The sequence below is a fragment of the Plecotus auritus genome (assembly GCF_963455305.1).
Source record: "Plecotus auritus genome assembly, chromosome: 12".
NCBI lineage: Eukaryota > Metazoa > Chordata > Mammalia > Chiroptera > Vespertilionidae > Plecotus > Plecotus auritus.
In genome coordinates, this window is record NC_137778.1 from 21,929,275 (window position 1) to 21,945,020 (window position 15,746).

Here is a 15,746-nt window from a genome sequence, read left to right on the forward strand (position 1 = left end):
GTCAAAACTGGCTCACCATCTGTCTTTGCATAGTCCATGAACTAAGAACGGTTTTGACATTTTTAAATGGTTGGGGGGAAATAAAAAAGAATATTTTGTGACACATGAAAATGATACAAAACTCAAATTTCAGTATCCATCAATAAAGTTTTATTGGAACACAGACTCACTCACTATTGTTCAAGGTTATTTTAGCACTACAAGGGCAGAGTTGGATAATTACAACAGAGACAATTTGGCCCTCAAAGCCTCAACTATGTACTATGTGACCTTTTAGAGAAAATATTTTCCAAGCCTGGTTTCAAGATGTCAAAATGATGGGCTCTTACTAGGAAAAGAATGCTTCTCAAGAAGATGAATATGGTTTTTGCCTCAAATTAAGAGACTTAAAATGAATGGAGTGAGGGAGATTTTTTAAAGTCCAGGTAATCTTGAGGATATCTATAATTAGAGGGTAGAAGTTATAATGTGGGGGAAAGTAAGAACAGCAGGTGATCAGTGATTGACATAAAGAAACTAATCAAGAGGGTCCCTGATTTCACAATGCCCGCCCGTATACAAAATACAAAGAATGGGCAATAAATCAAGTGAACAAAAGATTACAACACAGGGGCATAAATAAAGATGTAAATTGACCCTCCCTCCCCCAAAAGCCATATTCAGATAGAAACCTATAGGACCAGAGAAAAAGCAGAAAAGAGCTTTGAATCAAAGATATATATTCCTTAGCAAAATGGATAAACAATGAATAGGCAATTGATAAAAATTAACACTAAATAGATAATAAAAGCATAAAGTTTAACCTCTAATAATCAGACAGTAATAGTTATTTACCAATCAAATTGGAAAATTATTTTTACAAAAGAAATATGCACTTTCACTCTTTAATATTTTTTCTGAAATTTTCAATCAGTAGATAAATTTAGAAAATGAAAATGAGAACTTTACATACTGAAAAAGACAAAGGAAAATTATTTATAAACATTATTATGGTGTATTTGGAAAACCTATGAGAAAATGATTAAACAAGTTCAAAGTTCAGTAAGGTGGCCAGTTTCAAAATAATATTTCAAAAAACTAATTTCTTTCCTCATAAGCCTTAAGTAGTTAGAACCCCATTCTCAATAGCAGCAAAAGTGTCACACTATACAATACCTAAGAATACACTTACAAGACATGCACCAAACTCTAATAAAGAAAACTATACATCTGCACTGAAGACCATAAGATAATACTGAATGAATAGAAAACTGCATATGTTATTGAATAAATCTATTAAATGTAATGTGTGAAGTCTTCAAACTTTTTAAAATTTAATTCTAAAGAGAAATCTCATTGAAATCTTAGAATTTACAAAAATAATTATAAACTTCCAGGAAAAAATACATTAGACTAGATAAAAAGTCTGAAAAGGGACTAATTAGTGGAGACTTGCCCTAACAAAATTAAGGTGAATTTAAAAACACCAAAATAGAACTGGCACAGAAACACCCCCCCCCCCCAAATTATAATCCAGCTAGATTAAAACTTGATCCATACCAGGTACGTTATACAACAAAGAACATGAAATCAATAATAGACCTAAAAACTAAAATCATAAAACGTCTAAAAGAAAACACAAGAGAACATTTTGTAACTTTGTATTAAGCAAAAATCTATTATGTAGGCAAGAATCAAAAGAAAAATGTAAATTCAATTTCATCAAAAATACAGACTTTTCCACAGAAGTCAGATTAAAGAAATAAAGAGAGAAGTACAGACCAGAGAAAATATTTCTCTGATAAAGGACTTATGTCTAGATTATATATATAATTCTTCCAACTCAATACAAAGACTACTCAATTTTTAAGAATGAGCAAAAATATGAATAGACACTTCAAAGAAGATATACAAACGGAAAATACTCATATGAAAACATGCCCAACATTATTCATCATAAGAGAAATTTCAATTAAAACTAATGAGATCCCATTATACACCCACTGGAATGGTTAATAGTTTAAAAACTGACAATATCAAATGTTAACAAAGCTGCAATGTAGCTCATGAGAAAGTAAAATTGTACAGACAATTTAGAAAACAGTTTGGCAATTTCTTATAAAGTTCTTAAACACACACTTAGTGTATGACCCAACAATCCTACTCCCAGGTATTTACTCAAGAGAAATGAAGTCTATATTCATACAAAGTGCATGTAAATGTTCATAGCAGATTTATTCATAATACCCCAAACAGGAAATAACATCTAATTGAAGTATATCAATACAGTGGAATGATATTCAGCAAGAAAAAGGAACGGCTGATATATGCTGGATGAATTTCAAAAGCATCATGCTAAGTTAAAGAAGATAAACACAAAACTAGATGTTATTTAATTTCATTTATATGAAACTCCTGGGAAGTCAAAATTACAGTTATAGAAAGCAGTGATTGTCTGTAGCTGCAGGCAGAGAAAGAGATAAACTACAAAGTGCCATGAAGGAACTTTGGGGGGATGATGGAAATGTTCTGTTTCTTGATTTTTATGGTTCTTACATGACTAGATACAGTTGTCAAAACTCAAACTTTCCATTTAAAATGTGTAAATTTTATTATATATGTTACTAAAGCTAGTATTTTAAGTTATAGAAATAAGGCACTTTTATGTCTCAAATTTAATTTCCATGTACTTATTCTGAGCTCAACTTGTTCTCTTGCTAACTTAACCAGGCCTTTGTTGGTTATATTTTAGTAGTTTTTATTCAAAGTCCTTCAGCATTACAGCCACACAAAGATGCCAGGATTGTAGTGCTCAGGGGCCAGCCATTCAGGTGAAGATATTCCTGAGGTATATTTATGCTTCTGTAACTTTGGTGAGAAGCTGGAACTAGAGATACAGATCTGGGAATCATCTGCAGAAAATAGTAGAAACCCTGGAGTTGACAAAAGTGTCCTCTTTTCTCACGGCCACTTCTCATTTCTTACTAACCGAGAGAACCATAGAAAATGCTTAAGTCACATCTGAAATTAGTGAATGACTTGAATTTTAAAAGACCAGCTTTTCCATCAGATAGAAGTAATAACCACTGAATTTAAACACATTTTCAGTATATTTATATCTCCAAACTCCAATATCTCACCTGGTTTAATTTTTCAGTGTGATTCAGCCTTGAAGTCTCCACTACATTTGACTTAGAAGTCTTTTCCATGTTCAATATTTGCTTCAATGGCTCCATGTTTGAAGTGGGTCGTGAAAAGCGTGTCTTTGCTACTGGGAAGCTTGGAGAGTATGATCCTTCTTGTTTCATTCTAAAAGGCTGGGTAAAAATTCTACCTTTTGTGAATAAAAGGAGAGAAAAATTGTCACTAGAAATTTCTAGTTTATTTTCTGGTGGTTATATACGAGGCTACCGTGAGCTAAATTGCCCTCAACTTAGAACTCAAAATTAATGCAAGTAAGCTTACATTTTAAACATTAAGTCAATAAAATGTATGTGTAATGGAAGCAATTAGTCATCAATAGAAGAAAACCAAGAGATCCTAAGTGTGTTACTGAAAAAGGGGACTTCTAAAACTCCACTTAAGGTCATCCCATCCTATCTAATAAAAGGGTAATATGCAAATTAACCATCACTCTGTCACAAAGATGGCGGCACCCACGGCCACAAGATGGCGGCGCCCACTCCTCTCAGCCCCGCCGGAGTCCCCCAGTCCCGGGGTGGCGGCTGTTGAGAGCGGGCAGCGTGAGCAGCCTGGCGGAATGCTTGCTTCATCACTGTGGCAATGAGACTGGCCAGGCTGGAATGTGGAACATTTGTGTTGTTGCCCCAGCAACGAGACAAGCCTTCTGCATCCGGCCACGGAACGGCCAGGCCCCGCAGAGAGCTACTGGCACACAGATTCGTGCGCAGGGCTACTAGTCTGAATATAATTACAGAGATGCAGGATTCAATAGGTAAAAACTCAAAAAGCTGTATCTTGTGTAGGAGACCAAAAAGTCTCCAAGCAAGGAGTCTGCTTAGGACTATGCTTCTCAAACTTCATAACCACCTAGCAAGCAGTATGTGGAAGGGGAAGGGGAATGGGAGGAATGACAAGATATAGAATAAAAGATATTATTCTAGACTGTAGAGTTTTTTCTTCAACATTTGTAGGAAGGAGAATAGCACTGGAGATGTTTATTCTGTTGTACAACATGAAAGATGCATCATTGGGGCTCACCTCTTTCTTTATCCTAAGTTTAAGCTCACCAAAAAAAAACAATTATTTCCAAGATAGCCTGATGATAGAAAGAAGGGCCATGGATTGGGAACATGAACCTCTTGTAAGTTTAATCACATGAGTTAGTCTCCCTAAGCTTGAGCACCTCAAGAATCCTATATAATAAAAGCCTAATATGCTAAGTGTCTGGTCGACCGGTCCGCCATTCAACCAATCAAAGCATACTATGCTAATGATATGCTAAGGCCACTCAACCGCTCGCTATGATGTGCACTGACCACTAAGGGGAAGACGCTTGGACCAGTAGGTTAGCTTATTGCTGGAGTCCGGCCAATCAGGACTGAGTGAGACAGGCCACACATGCCCTGGAGACCTCCCACTGTCCCTCCCCAGCTGGCCAACCTCCCGTGTCTCTCCTCAGCCCCGATTGTGCACCGGTGGGGTCCCTTGGCCTGGCCTGAGCCCTCTTGCAATCTGGGACCCCTCGGCAGATGTTGGAGAGCCGGTTTCAGCCCAATCCTGCAGGCCAGGCCAAGGGACCCCACTGGTGCACGAATTCGTGCACCGGGCCTCTAGTACTAATATAATTGAGGACTAGACTCTAAACACGTAGTGGCCCCAAGGCCTTTCCTGACCAGAATATGTAAACCCTCCAGCATATCTTTGTCCAACTATATTATCCACCACTGTTTAAATATTTATTTGTAAACTCCTGACATTCTCATGTTCACCTATATTAATCTAAATGTAGATTTTGGAGCAAAAGAAAAAACCACTGAAATAGCCATAGAATCCCCCAAAAGGCTCAGTATATATAGATTCTTAACTGTCAAGGGTCTAGAGCAGTGGTCGGCCAACTCATTAGTCAACAGAGCAGCAAACCGCGGTTCGCAAGCCGCAGTTTGCCCACCACTGGTCTAGAGAAACAATATACAAATGACTATACTGGTTTCTGAGCCTTTGAGAATGACAGTGATTGGGAAGGAAAAACAATGAAGGAGCAGTAATAAGAACTGGGTGTCTAACCTGGCTCTAGCACTTTTCCAACCATGTGTCTTTGGAAAAATCATTTGGCTTTCCTGAGCTTTGGTATCCTTATCTGTAAGACAGGGATACTCACACTACTTGCCTATGGTATGGCAATGACAACCCAAGGTCAAATGCTATATAAATAAGGTGGTTATCATTACACTACATACATTAATGCAGTGCCTGCTATGACATCAAAGATCAATGACTGCAAAGATCAGATGGCAAATGCTACTAACTAGTATGATTTTTAAAACTTCATTTTCCATGTTTCATCTTCTTTACATGAACACATAGACCTAATGTTCATTTACAGTGCTCTAGAGAGAGCTGATTTTGTGTTTTTATAACAGACTAGAGGCCCAATGCACGAAATTTGTGCAAGAGTAGGCCTTCCTTCCCCCGGCTGCTGGCACTGGCTGCCCTCTGGCACCCGGGACCGTGGCTGCCCTCTGGCCAGCCAGCAGGCACCCAGGACCTGGGCTTTCCTCTGGCCGCCTGCAGGCACCCAGGACCCAGGCTTTCCTCCAGCCCCGGCTTCGTCCGGAATGATGTCCAGAAGGACGTCCGGTCTAATTAGCATATTACCCTTTTATTATTATAGATACTAGTTATTATGACCTTACTAAATCCCAGGCACTTTACAGACCTCATCTCATTTCATCCTCAGCACAATTCCAAGGTGCAAGTATTATTACTTCTATTCTAGAGATGAGGAAACTAATGCTTAGATGTTTTAAGTAACATGCCTGACATCATCACCCAGCTAGTGAATGGTAAAGCCAACATTTAACTTCAACAAATTGGTGGAGCTTAGCCATTTCATGCCTCTCTCTGTGTCACGAGTGCTCCGAAATTTGTTCATCCACAATAGTTACCAATGCTAATATGCTTACCTGCTGGCCACCCTCTCTGCTTTTCTTCTGATATGCTCTTCTTTAACATCAACAAAGAACCTGCTCTGGTCTGCTCTACAGAAATAATATCCGAAGCCGCATTCAGCACTTCAAACATGGACAGGAACCCATATTGCATGTACTGGAATGATCGTCCAAATCGCTTGGCAAATGCCTTTTCAAAATCAGACAGAAGAACAGGAGATAACGCCAAGAGGTCCTTCAACTCACTCTTCACAACAGCTGGAAGAATAGGGGGCACCCTTCCTCGGTAAGGTACTCGTCGGTGAAAGCTTGGCCCAGAGCAAACACTGGTCCTTCCCTTCTGCATGGAGTTTCGAACCTTATGACCGCTCCTCTGTTTTGCAACTAAACTTGCTATTCCTTTGGTGGATTCATCTGGAATGGCTGAAGAAATGAACAAAGAAATCATATGTAGGTGAAAACTTACTCCCTTCTTTATCCTTTGTATCTGTGGTTGTATAGACATTTTTTAACTCTCCATGTAGATGTGTATCTGGATAGCATAAATATGAACCCCTGGCTCTTTTATTTATTTATTTATTTATTTTGCATTTTGGACAACAGCTTATTAGTTCCTCTACCAGAGGGTGAAGAGAGAAAGGTAAAACCCAATATGTCATTATTACTGCTAACTGACTCCTTGAAAGGTTTGAAAATCTTGAGATGAACAACAAACTTTCCTTCAATTTTGTGTGTGTGTGCTATGTGGAATTAAAAATATGATTTTATAATAAAAAAAAAGTCCCATTGCCATGTTTCTCCCAACTAAAGGTGCCATCATCTGAAATAATATGCAAAACGCAGTTTTTGTCAATGTACATTTTTTGGGGGGAAAGGTTTCTTAATTTTGCTAAAGCTCTAACTTAGCCCACAACTTCAAAGGTAGATATGCCTATGATCCTCTTTGCCCCCCCAAATTAAAATACCCTGCCTAAGATGCAGGATAATTGCTAAAACTTTACTAAGTGATTATGATTACAAAGTTTACCTTTCAGTATTACAGTACCGTCCCTGCAGGGGCAGACACTGACAACATCAGGCATGTCCAACACCAGCTCCATAGTGGACCGATACCCAAGGATTCGGAGCGGTAAATGGTTCCCAACCATCAAAAGGTACTCCTTTTCCAGCTGCTGTGGGGTCAAACCATCTTTGGTGGAAATGAGAAGTGACCTTATTTCTTTCCTCAGGCATTCCAGTATGCGCTCTTGTTCAGACATTGCACCCTACGGGATTTAAACCAGAAACACAGCTCTTCAGCTTAAAACGACCAATAGTGAAAAATAAACAACGGAGACACGGGTTTTAAAAGTGTTGAAGGGAGAAGCAACGTCATGAGAATCCTCTGAAACTTGCGCTTCGCAAAGGCCTGCCCCCTCCCGCACCGGCAACTCAAACTCTCCATCCCAATAAATCTTCAACAGCGTTGATTTCACCCACACGCCTCTCCAGAAATCACTCCCTGCGCCCGCCCCGTCCCACTCCGCGGCGTGAGAGGCCCCCTTCCCCGCCCCCAACGTCTCACTGACCCTGGCCGTGTGCGGAGCGGTCCGTCCACCCGTCCCGGGCTGCGCACCGCCAGGGCGCCGAGGCCCAGGAAGGGGCAGGAGGACCACCGCTCAGCGGCCTGGCCTCGTGTGGCCGCCACTCACCCGTCTGGCCCCGGCGCTGCCGCCGTTGTGGGCGCGGAGGGTCAGAGGCGTTGGGTCCGACGACGGAAGAGCGCGATGGAGGCGGCCCACGCGCCTGCGCGCCTGCGCACCGCAGCCCGAGGGACGCCGCTGGCGCTCCGGCGCCACGTGCCAGCCCGAGGGCGCGCGCCCCTGGGACGGTTGGGCAGGGCTGACCGCTCCGGGGTCCAGTCTGGGGCCTGCCCCAGTGGCGGGGCCGCTTGGACCCACTCCCAGCAGCGTTGTGGCTGCCTTCTGGGATGGCCGCGGCCTACCTTCTTGGACGTGGTTGCTAGATGCAAGGTGGGGATGAGAACCTCTCCAACCACCGCGGCCCTGCCCTGGGGCCGGGCAGCCGGGCAGCCGGGAGGAGAAGGTCTAGGTTCTAAACCTGGGTGGGCCTCAGAATCACCAGTGCGGCTTATTTAAGAGGGGCGGGGAGTGCGGGGTGGGGGGGCGTGTGCGGGGAAGATGTCCGGGCCTGATCAGCAGATTCTGGTTCAGTGGGTGTAGGTCTGTTAGGGATAATCGCAGGCAATTCTGATCCTTGGGGGAGAATCACTGCAGAGCTAAGGAATGCCTGGGGGGGTCGGGGGGGGCTTCCTGAATGAGTGACCATTCCAGGTGCCACTGGAGATAAAGGAGCTGGGAAGCTAAAGGTGAGGATGTACTTGGGAAACTAACCTAGGGATGTATTTATTGGATAGGTGGAATGAGCCAGATTTACTGGTATAAGGTCCTTGAAAACCAGAAAAGAGTAGAATAGAGAGGCATAACATATTACCTTAAAATGTACAATCTAAAACAGATCCAGAGACAGAGGAACATCGATCAGACCATCAAACCTCAGAGGGAAGGTAGGGGAGGGTGGGGGTAAGGGGGAGAGATCAACCAAAGGATTTGTGTGCATGCATATAAGCCTAACCAATGGACACAGACAACAGGGGGTGAGGGCATGAGTGGGGGGTTAGAGGGGGTAATGGGGAAATAAGGACACATATGTAACACCTTAATCAATAAAGAAATTTTTTTAATTTAATAAATCTTTATGTTCATATTGTCCACCGGGTTCCCACCCCACCCTCTACCCTTACCCCCCCACACACTGTTCTCATCCATAGGTGTACGATTTTTGTCCAGTCTCTTCCCGCACCCCCCACACCCCTTTCCCCCGAGAATTGTCAATCCACTCCCTTTCTATGCCCCTGATTCTATTATTCACAGGTTTATTCTGTTCATCAGATTTTTTTATTCACTTGATTTTTAGATTCATTTGATAGATATGTATTCGTTGTTCATAATTTTTATCTTTACCTTTTTCTTCTTCTTCCTCTTCTTAAAGAATACCTTTCAGCATTTCATGTAATACTGCTTTGGTGGTGATGAACTCCTTTAGCTTTTTCTTATCTGTGAAGCTCTTTATCTGCCCTTCAATTCTGAATCATAGCTTTGCTGGGTAGAGTAATCTTGGTTGTAGGTTCTTGCTGTTCATCACTTTGAATATTTCTTGCCACTCCCGTCTGGCCTGCATAGTTTCTGTTGAGAAATCCGCTGACAGTCGTATGGGTGCTCCCTTGTAGGTAACTAACTGTTTTTCTCTTGCTGCTTTTAATATTCTCTCTTTGTCTTTTGCTCTTGGCATTTTAATTATGATTTGTCTTGGTGTGGTCCTCTTTGGATTCCTTTTGTTTGGGGTTTCTGTGTGCTTCCTGAACTTGTAAGTCTATTTCTTTCACCAGGTGGGGGAAGTTTTCAGTCATTATTTCTTCAAATAGGTTTTCAGTATCTTGCTCTCTCTCTTCTTCTGGCACCCCCATAATTCTGATGTTGGTACGCTTGAAGTTGTACCAGAGGCTCCTTACACTATCTTCATATTTTTGGATTCTTTTTGCTTTTTCGGTTGAGTGTTTTTTGCTTCTTTGTATTTCAAATTTTTGACTTGATTCTTGCAATCCTCTAGTCTGGTGTTAGATCTCTGTATAATATTTTTATTTCAGTCAGTGTATGCTTAATTTCTAGTTGGTCCTTTTTCATATCTCGAGGGTCTCGCTAAATTTATCAGCCTTTTCTAGAAAATTCTTGAAAAACCTTATAACCGTGGTTTTGAACTCTATATCCAGTCATTTGTGTGAGGTTCGCGGTGCAGGGAACAAAGACAGAGAAGACAGGCCAGTCAAAAGGAAGAACTTTTAATCTTGTACTCCCAGGCGAGATTCATCGGTCCTAAGGGTAGGGCCGGAGATGTCGCACTGGGAGGGAGCTGAGGAACTTTTTTTATATAGGTGTTCAGTGAGGGCGGAGGACCATGAGCTGAGGGCGGGTGGAATTTCTGCCACTGGCAGGGGTTCCAGGAATGGAGCCAATATCTGCGCCACCATTTGCCTGGAGCACTGGTCCATCACGGGTTCCAGGAAGGGACCAGCATTTGTGTCGCCATCTATTTGGTGCACTAGTCTGTTATCTGCGTCACCATCGGTTGCATGCATCGGCTTCTGGAATTCCTCTGACCTAACAGTTTGCTTTCCTCCATTTCTTTCATTTGTGAACTCTTTCTTTGTCTCCGCATTTTGGCTGCTTCCCTGAGTTGATAGAGTGGCTTTGTGTGCTAGGTGTCCTATAGGGCCCAGTGCCTCAGCCTCCCCAGTTACCTGAGGTGGACACTCTTGGTGCAACCCTTTGTGGGCTGTGTGCACAGTCTTGTTGTAGTTAAGCCTTGATTGTTGTTGGTATCACAGGGAGGAATTGACCTCCTCCAGGCCAATTGGCTGTGAGGATCAGCTGTGTCTACGCTGGGAGAACTTCTGTGCTGGAGACACCCTTATGAGACAAAACTTGCAAAAGCCTCTGTGCTCAGCTTGAATGGGGCGGAGTCTCAGGGCAGAGCAGAAAGCATTGGTTTCCCATCAGCCCTGCCCTAATAGGCCCCTGTGTCTCAGTGTCCTGTGGTAATCGCTGCAAGCACCTCTGAGAGAAAGCCGCCCTTGAGTTCCGCCTGCTGTCACAGTCCAGTTTCTCTCCAAATGAGTCTGGGTCCCCAGACTCTCACCTGGAACTGGAGTTCAGTGCAGTCGGGAGCTTTTGTCTCCCTCCCACTTGAGAAAGCCAGCCGCGTACTCAGTTGCCCGCCCTCTCCGTGCACCCGCCTCGGTACCTCTGCCTTCTGGAGTTCCTCTGAGTCTCAGTGTGCTTTTCTCTTTCCTTCTAGTTGTAGAATTTCCACTCAGCCAGCCTTCCTGTGGTTCTGGATGATGTCTGTTTTGTCTTTTAGTTGTAGTTTTGAAATTGTTGTGTGAGGCAGCAGTTTAGGAGTTTACCTATGCCACCATCTTGGTTTCTCCAATAAAGAAATTAAAAAAAAAAATAGTCAGTCAAAAAAAAATGTACAATCTAATTAAAGGAGCAAGACAAACCAAAAGATAACCAAGGAATTTGAATCAAGAAGGAAATCTGAGCACACACGTGTACCTTACCTTCTATCTAAAATTCCAGAGCATAATAAATCCAAAAGAAACCCTAGAGAACAAAATGTTCCATGAATGAGCCAGGAATATTGAAGAATCCCTTAAAGACAGAAAATAGGAAGGATGAAATGATAAGCTGGCATATAGCAGAATGGATAGAGATAAATAGCAAATAAAAAGAAAAAGGATGAGATGGGAAGAATGGATCCAGACATTTCAACATCTGAATGACAGGTGTTACAGAAACAACAAAGAATGGTGGTGAGGGTTGGGGGTTTCAAAAGAAGAAAATGTCCCAGATTCGAAGAAAAAGACAAATTTTCAAATTAAAAGGACCCACCAAGTCCTTGGAATACTAGTAACTAATGAAATAGGTTACCTATTAAGCAAGGGAAATTAGATTGCCATTGGGTTTCTCAATGACGCAATATTTTCAAAAGTAAAACTGAAATCCTATACCCAGCCAATTCCATATTGAAGTGGGAGAAAAGACATTTTTAGATATGCAAGGATTCAGAAAGTTTATCATCTCACTGGAGAATGACTACTGCAAAATGAATTGGGAAAAACAACAACATTATCCCAGATTCTCATCCCCAATCATCTCAGATAATAGGTAACACATATCAAACATTTACTACATGTTCTTTACATAAATTATCTAATTTCCCAATTACACTGTGGGAAGATACAATTATGATCCCCATTTGAAAGTGAAGAGACTGACGTTCAGACATAAACAAGTATATAACAAAAAGTGATAGGCAATAAAAAACTTACGCTTGAAAAAAAAGGATTTTCAAAAAAGATATTCTGGAGCTGAATCCCAGATCACTAACTGCAAACCAAGTGTCAGGGGCAGTTTGGGTTGCTTCAATAAGAAGACCCCGTCTGGAAGAGGCCCTACAATTGGAGTCCTCACTTGGGTTTACAATAATGCACTATCATTCATTCTCCATGACGGGCAGTCCTTTGTGGTGACTAACCCAGGAAATGAATGGGAATGAGGTGGGAACGGTCACACCTGGCATCTGTCACACCATTGATGGTGACACTCACCTCTGCAATTCTTCGGGGATGTGGTAATGCTTTTGATGTATTATTTTGGCACTCCAGTTGGCATTTTCTACCAGATTAGCCCTTACTCAATGAGTGAACTCAGCAATGAAGAAATTCTGTCAGCTGCTAAGATGACCTATTTCAGCTATTCACTTGTCAAATAGGGTACCTAACCGTAAGATGCATTCAGTACCACCAGCCCTACCCAAAGGTAAACTTGGGCCAGAATTCAGTTATTTATCACCTAACCCCTATATAAGCGCAGAATGTTCATGGCAAACCATGACATTTTGGTACCAGAAATTAGTGATAGTCTCTGAGCAGTTTGGGTACTTTCTTTTCTCCAGAGCAGTTATCCATAAGGGATCACAAGGCCTTTGGGGAAAGGCTGGGACAAAGGTTTGTAGTACTGAGGTAGTGCTTCAGCAACATCCTTCCTTAGGAATACCTGGGCTACGCTCAAGAGGCTCCGGGTTTGGGATCTGAGTTAGCTCTGTGAATGGGGTGACAAGTCATGTCGCTCACTCATGTGATGCCTCTGTTCCCAGACCTAGAATTGTGTTTTCTTGGTGTTTTGCTTTTTGTTGTTACACGGAGTTGTTAAGTTCACTCCTTGGATCCTACAATTAACCACAACCAGAGAGCCTGTGAGTCAAGACCAACGTGTTTTCCACCCTGCTGCCTATTGTGATGACTAGAGCCCATTTTCTTCTGTAATTAACTGTCTCCACCTGGCCTCCCAGCCCTGCTTGCTTTGGGGAGTGTATTTCAACTGCAGTGCTCCCACCAACATTCCTGCCTTAGAAGACAGCCAGTAAGGAGAGAAAGAGAGAGTGTGTGCTTAAGCTTCTGAAGCTTTAATATATGCCTCATAACAAGAATGACTCTTTTGAAAAACCTACTGAGGAATGAGTGAGGATTGAAAAAAACACATTGTCCCATCCACCTGCTCTGGAACCACATGTTGAGAAACCAATGTCATAGAGGTTAAACAAAAGTGTTATTCCTATACTCCATTTAAAGCAGCCCCTTCTCACTCCCTTACTCTGGTTGATTTTTCTTAAGAGCACTTGGCCTTACTTGATATTATGTATTACATACGATTTTAATGTCAATTATACCTCAATAAAGCGGGTAAATAAATACATAAGTTTAAAAAATTTTAATTGTGTGAACATGTTTCTCATCAACAGTAACAAAAATTTAAAGAGCTTATCATTAAAAATCCTTGATTAGACATTTCATGTAGCCATTTCAAACATGAAATTATTTTTGTGGAAGCTCAAGCTTTTTTCCCCCATTTAAAGTGTAATTTTTTACTTATGTAACATTAATGTCAGGTGAACAACATAAGGATTCCATATTTGCATATGTTGCAAAATGATCACCACAGTAAATCTAGTTAACATCCACCCTCATACATAGTTACAAAACCGTTTTCCTTGTAATGAGGACTTTAAAGATCTCTCTCAGCAACTTTCAAATATGCAACCCAGATGCTTGAGGTCAGTACAATTAGGGAAACTGGCTCTGACAGCTGCCTGCAGTTTTAACCAACTGCTCTGCCTATAAAGGTAGAAATTTCCATCTTTCTCAAGTCCCCACCCCACCTCCCATGACCCCATGTAGTCTCCAAATTCTATTGATTCTCCATCTCAGATATTTCCAGAATCCAAGCCATCTCCACTGCAAAGCCTCGGACCCAGCTTTCATCGGTATCAGTTTCCTGGGCCACTGCTGTGCACGCCTGGTTGGTCTCTTCGCCATCTACAAACCGAGGAAGTCAAAGTCAAATAGGAAAAAAAAAGTCAAATTTAAGTCTCCTTAGTTTCTTACAGCTCTAAAATAAGATTTGCAATTTTATCTAGTGACAATGAATTCCAGCCTTTTCATTAAGTAATTCATATAAATCAATATTCACTCCTTTATTTATCCAAATGGATATAACATTTCAAAACAATAAGTGAAATAAGTATAATTTTTAAAGCCTTGAAATCTTTGATGACCTTTTGTCTCGGAAACAAACCCAAAAGTCAACAAATTTAATTGTTCCTCCCCTTCTTCTAATAACCCCATTCGCACATACGTCAGTCTCTTAACAAATCCAAACAAGAAGGGAAGTATTAAGAGTTTTAAAATGTCTACATATAATATTTTCAACAAAGGGATGGCCAACATTAATTAAAAAGGAATCTGAAAGAAAACAGCAACATCCTAAGAGTCGATGAGGCCAGCGAGCTAGAGACTCATGTTGCTGCCTCAGCACTCCCCACCTCCCGCACCTTTCAGAGATGCTGTGCTGACCTTTTTACCATGGAATGCGATGCACTTTCTCAGCATCATTGTCATTTATAATCCCAACAGGCCTGTGTTACAAGCAGGTGCCTGTATCGATTGCTGTTAAAATAAGGCTATAAGAAGTGAAGAAATTATTACGTACCTTGTCAGTGGTCATACAGCGTAAGAGACTGAAAACAGACACCCAACGCAGGGCCTTTTCCAAACAGTTTTTCTTCTGCAGGAAATCCCTCCGTCTGATTGGGAGACAGGGTACAGTTTCGAGAGCATCATTTATCCAGATATCTTGCCAATTCTTGGAGTGAAAATTGAGGTAAAATTTTGGTTCGAGTTTGGGGCTCTAGATTGAATTAATTTGTAACAATCCAAGGCTGAGAAAAAAATATCAGTAAGCGCTACCAACAGTTTCATACTTTTTCAAACAGGGAAATCTTTACAGGATGATAAGCTAGCTATGTATAACAGCAGCTATGAATTTGAGCGAATACTAAATAATCATGATACTTTTCCCTCTGTGGGCCAAATGCCGCCTCAGAATTTTTCTCATTGTGCTGCTCTCGGCAGGAACGTTCACTGAGGCAGGCACCTGAGAGGAAACATTTGCCGCCCCCCCCCCCCCCTTAGGGAACCCAGGCAATAAAAAGGTTTAGAGAGTAAAAACCACATCTACTCAACTTGCTTTATTACTAATCTTTTAATTACTTTATTCTCAGAAGCCTAAACTTGGACTATATGGAAGAAAGTAGTGGCATGGTTTTTCCAAACCCTTTGGTGTTACTTCAGGTTCTCGTTCTCCAGGAAGATTTTTGAGAGAGGAAAAAAGCTACTGCTGTGTAAATTCAAATATTGAAAAAGAAAGATAAGTGAACGTTATTTCTACCATCATGCGATCTGAGCTACTTGAGTAGAATCATAAATCTGGAGTTTGTAGGGTTACCTAGACCAACCTCGAATTCAGCGTGAAACAGATTATGAGCAGAGAGGAAAAGAGAAGCTTATTCATTGTCCCACGTTCCTGGGCAGAGAGAGTGGCCGCTCCGGGTGGGGTCTGCTGCCCGATGGAGCGCTGCCAGGGAACCTCGGAAAAGCAGAGCTGCTGCCCTCAGCCA

General features: G+C 41.7%; 1 protein-coding gene across 4 annotated transcripts in view; it reads right to left on the reverse strand.

Moving 5' to 3' along the window:
- TDRD5 (tudor domain containing 5) overlaps positions 1-7,369 on the reverse strand; it is a gene marked incomplete at both ends in the record, with an annotated part of 58,614 nt that extends 51,245 nt beyond the window's left edge. For all 4 annotated transcript variants that reach the window (XM_080648809.1, XM_080648807.1, XM_080648808.1 and 1 more), the window contains 3 exons: positions 3,120-3,313; positions 6,126-6,533; positions 7,138-7,369. In XM_080648809.1, the coding sequence (XP_080504935.1) occupies positions 3,120-3,313; positions 6,126-6,533; positions 7,138-7,369 (834 nt within the window). The remainder of the gene's footprint in view (positions 1-3,119; positions 3,314-6,125; positions 6,534-7,137) is intronic.
- Positions 7,370-15,746: the final 8,377 nt, after the last annotated feature.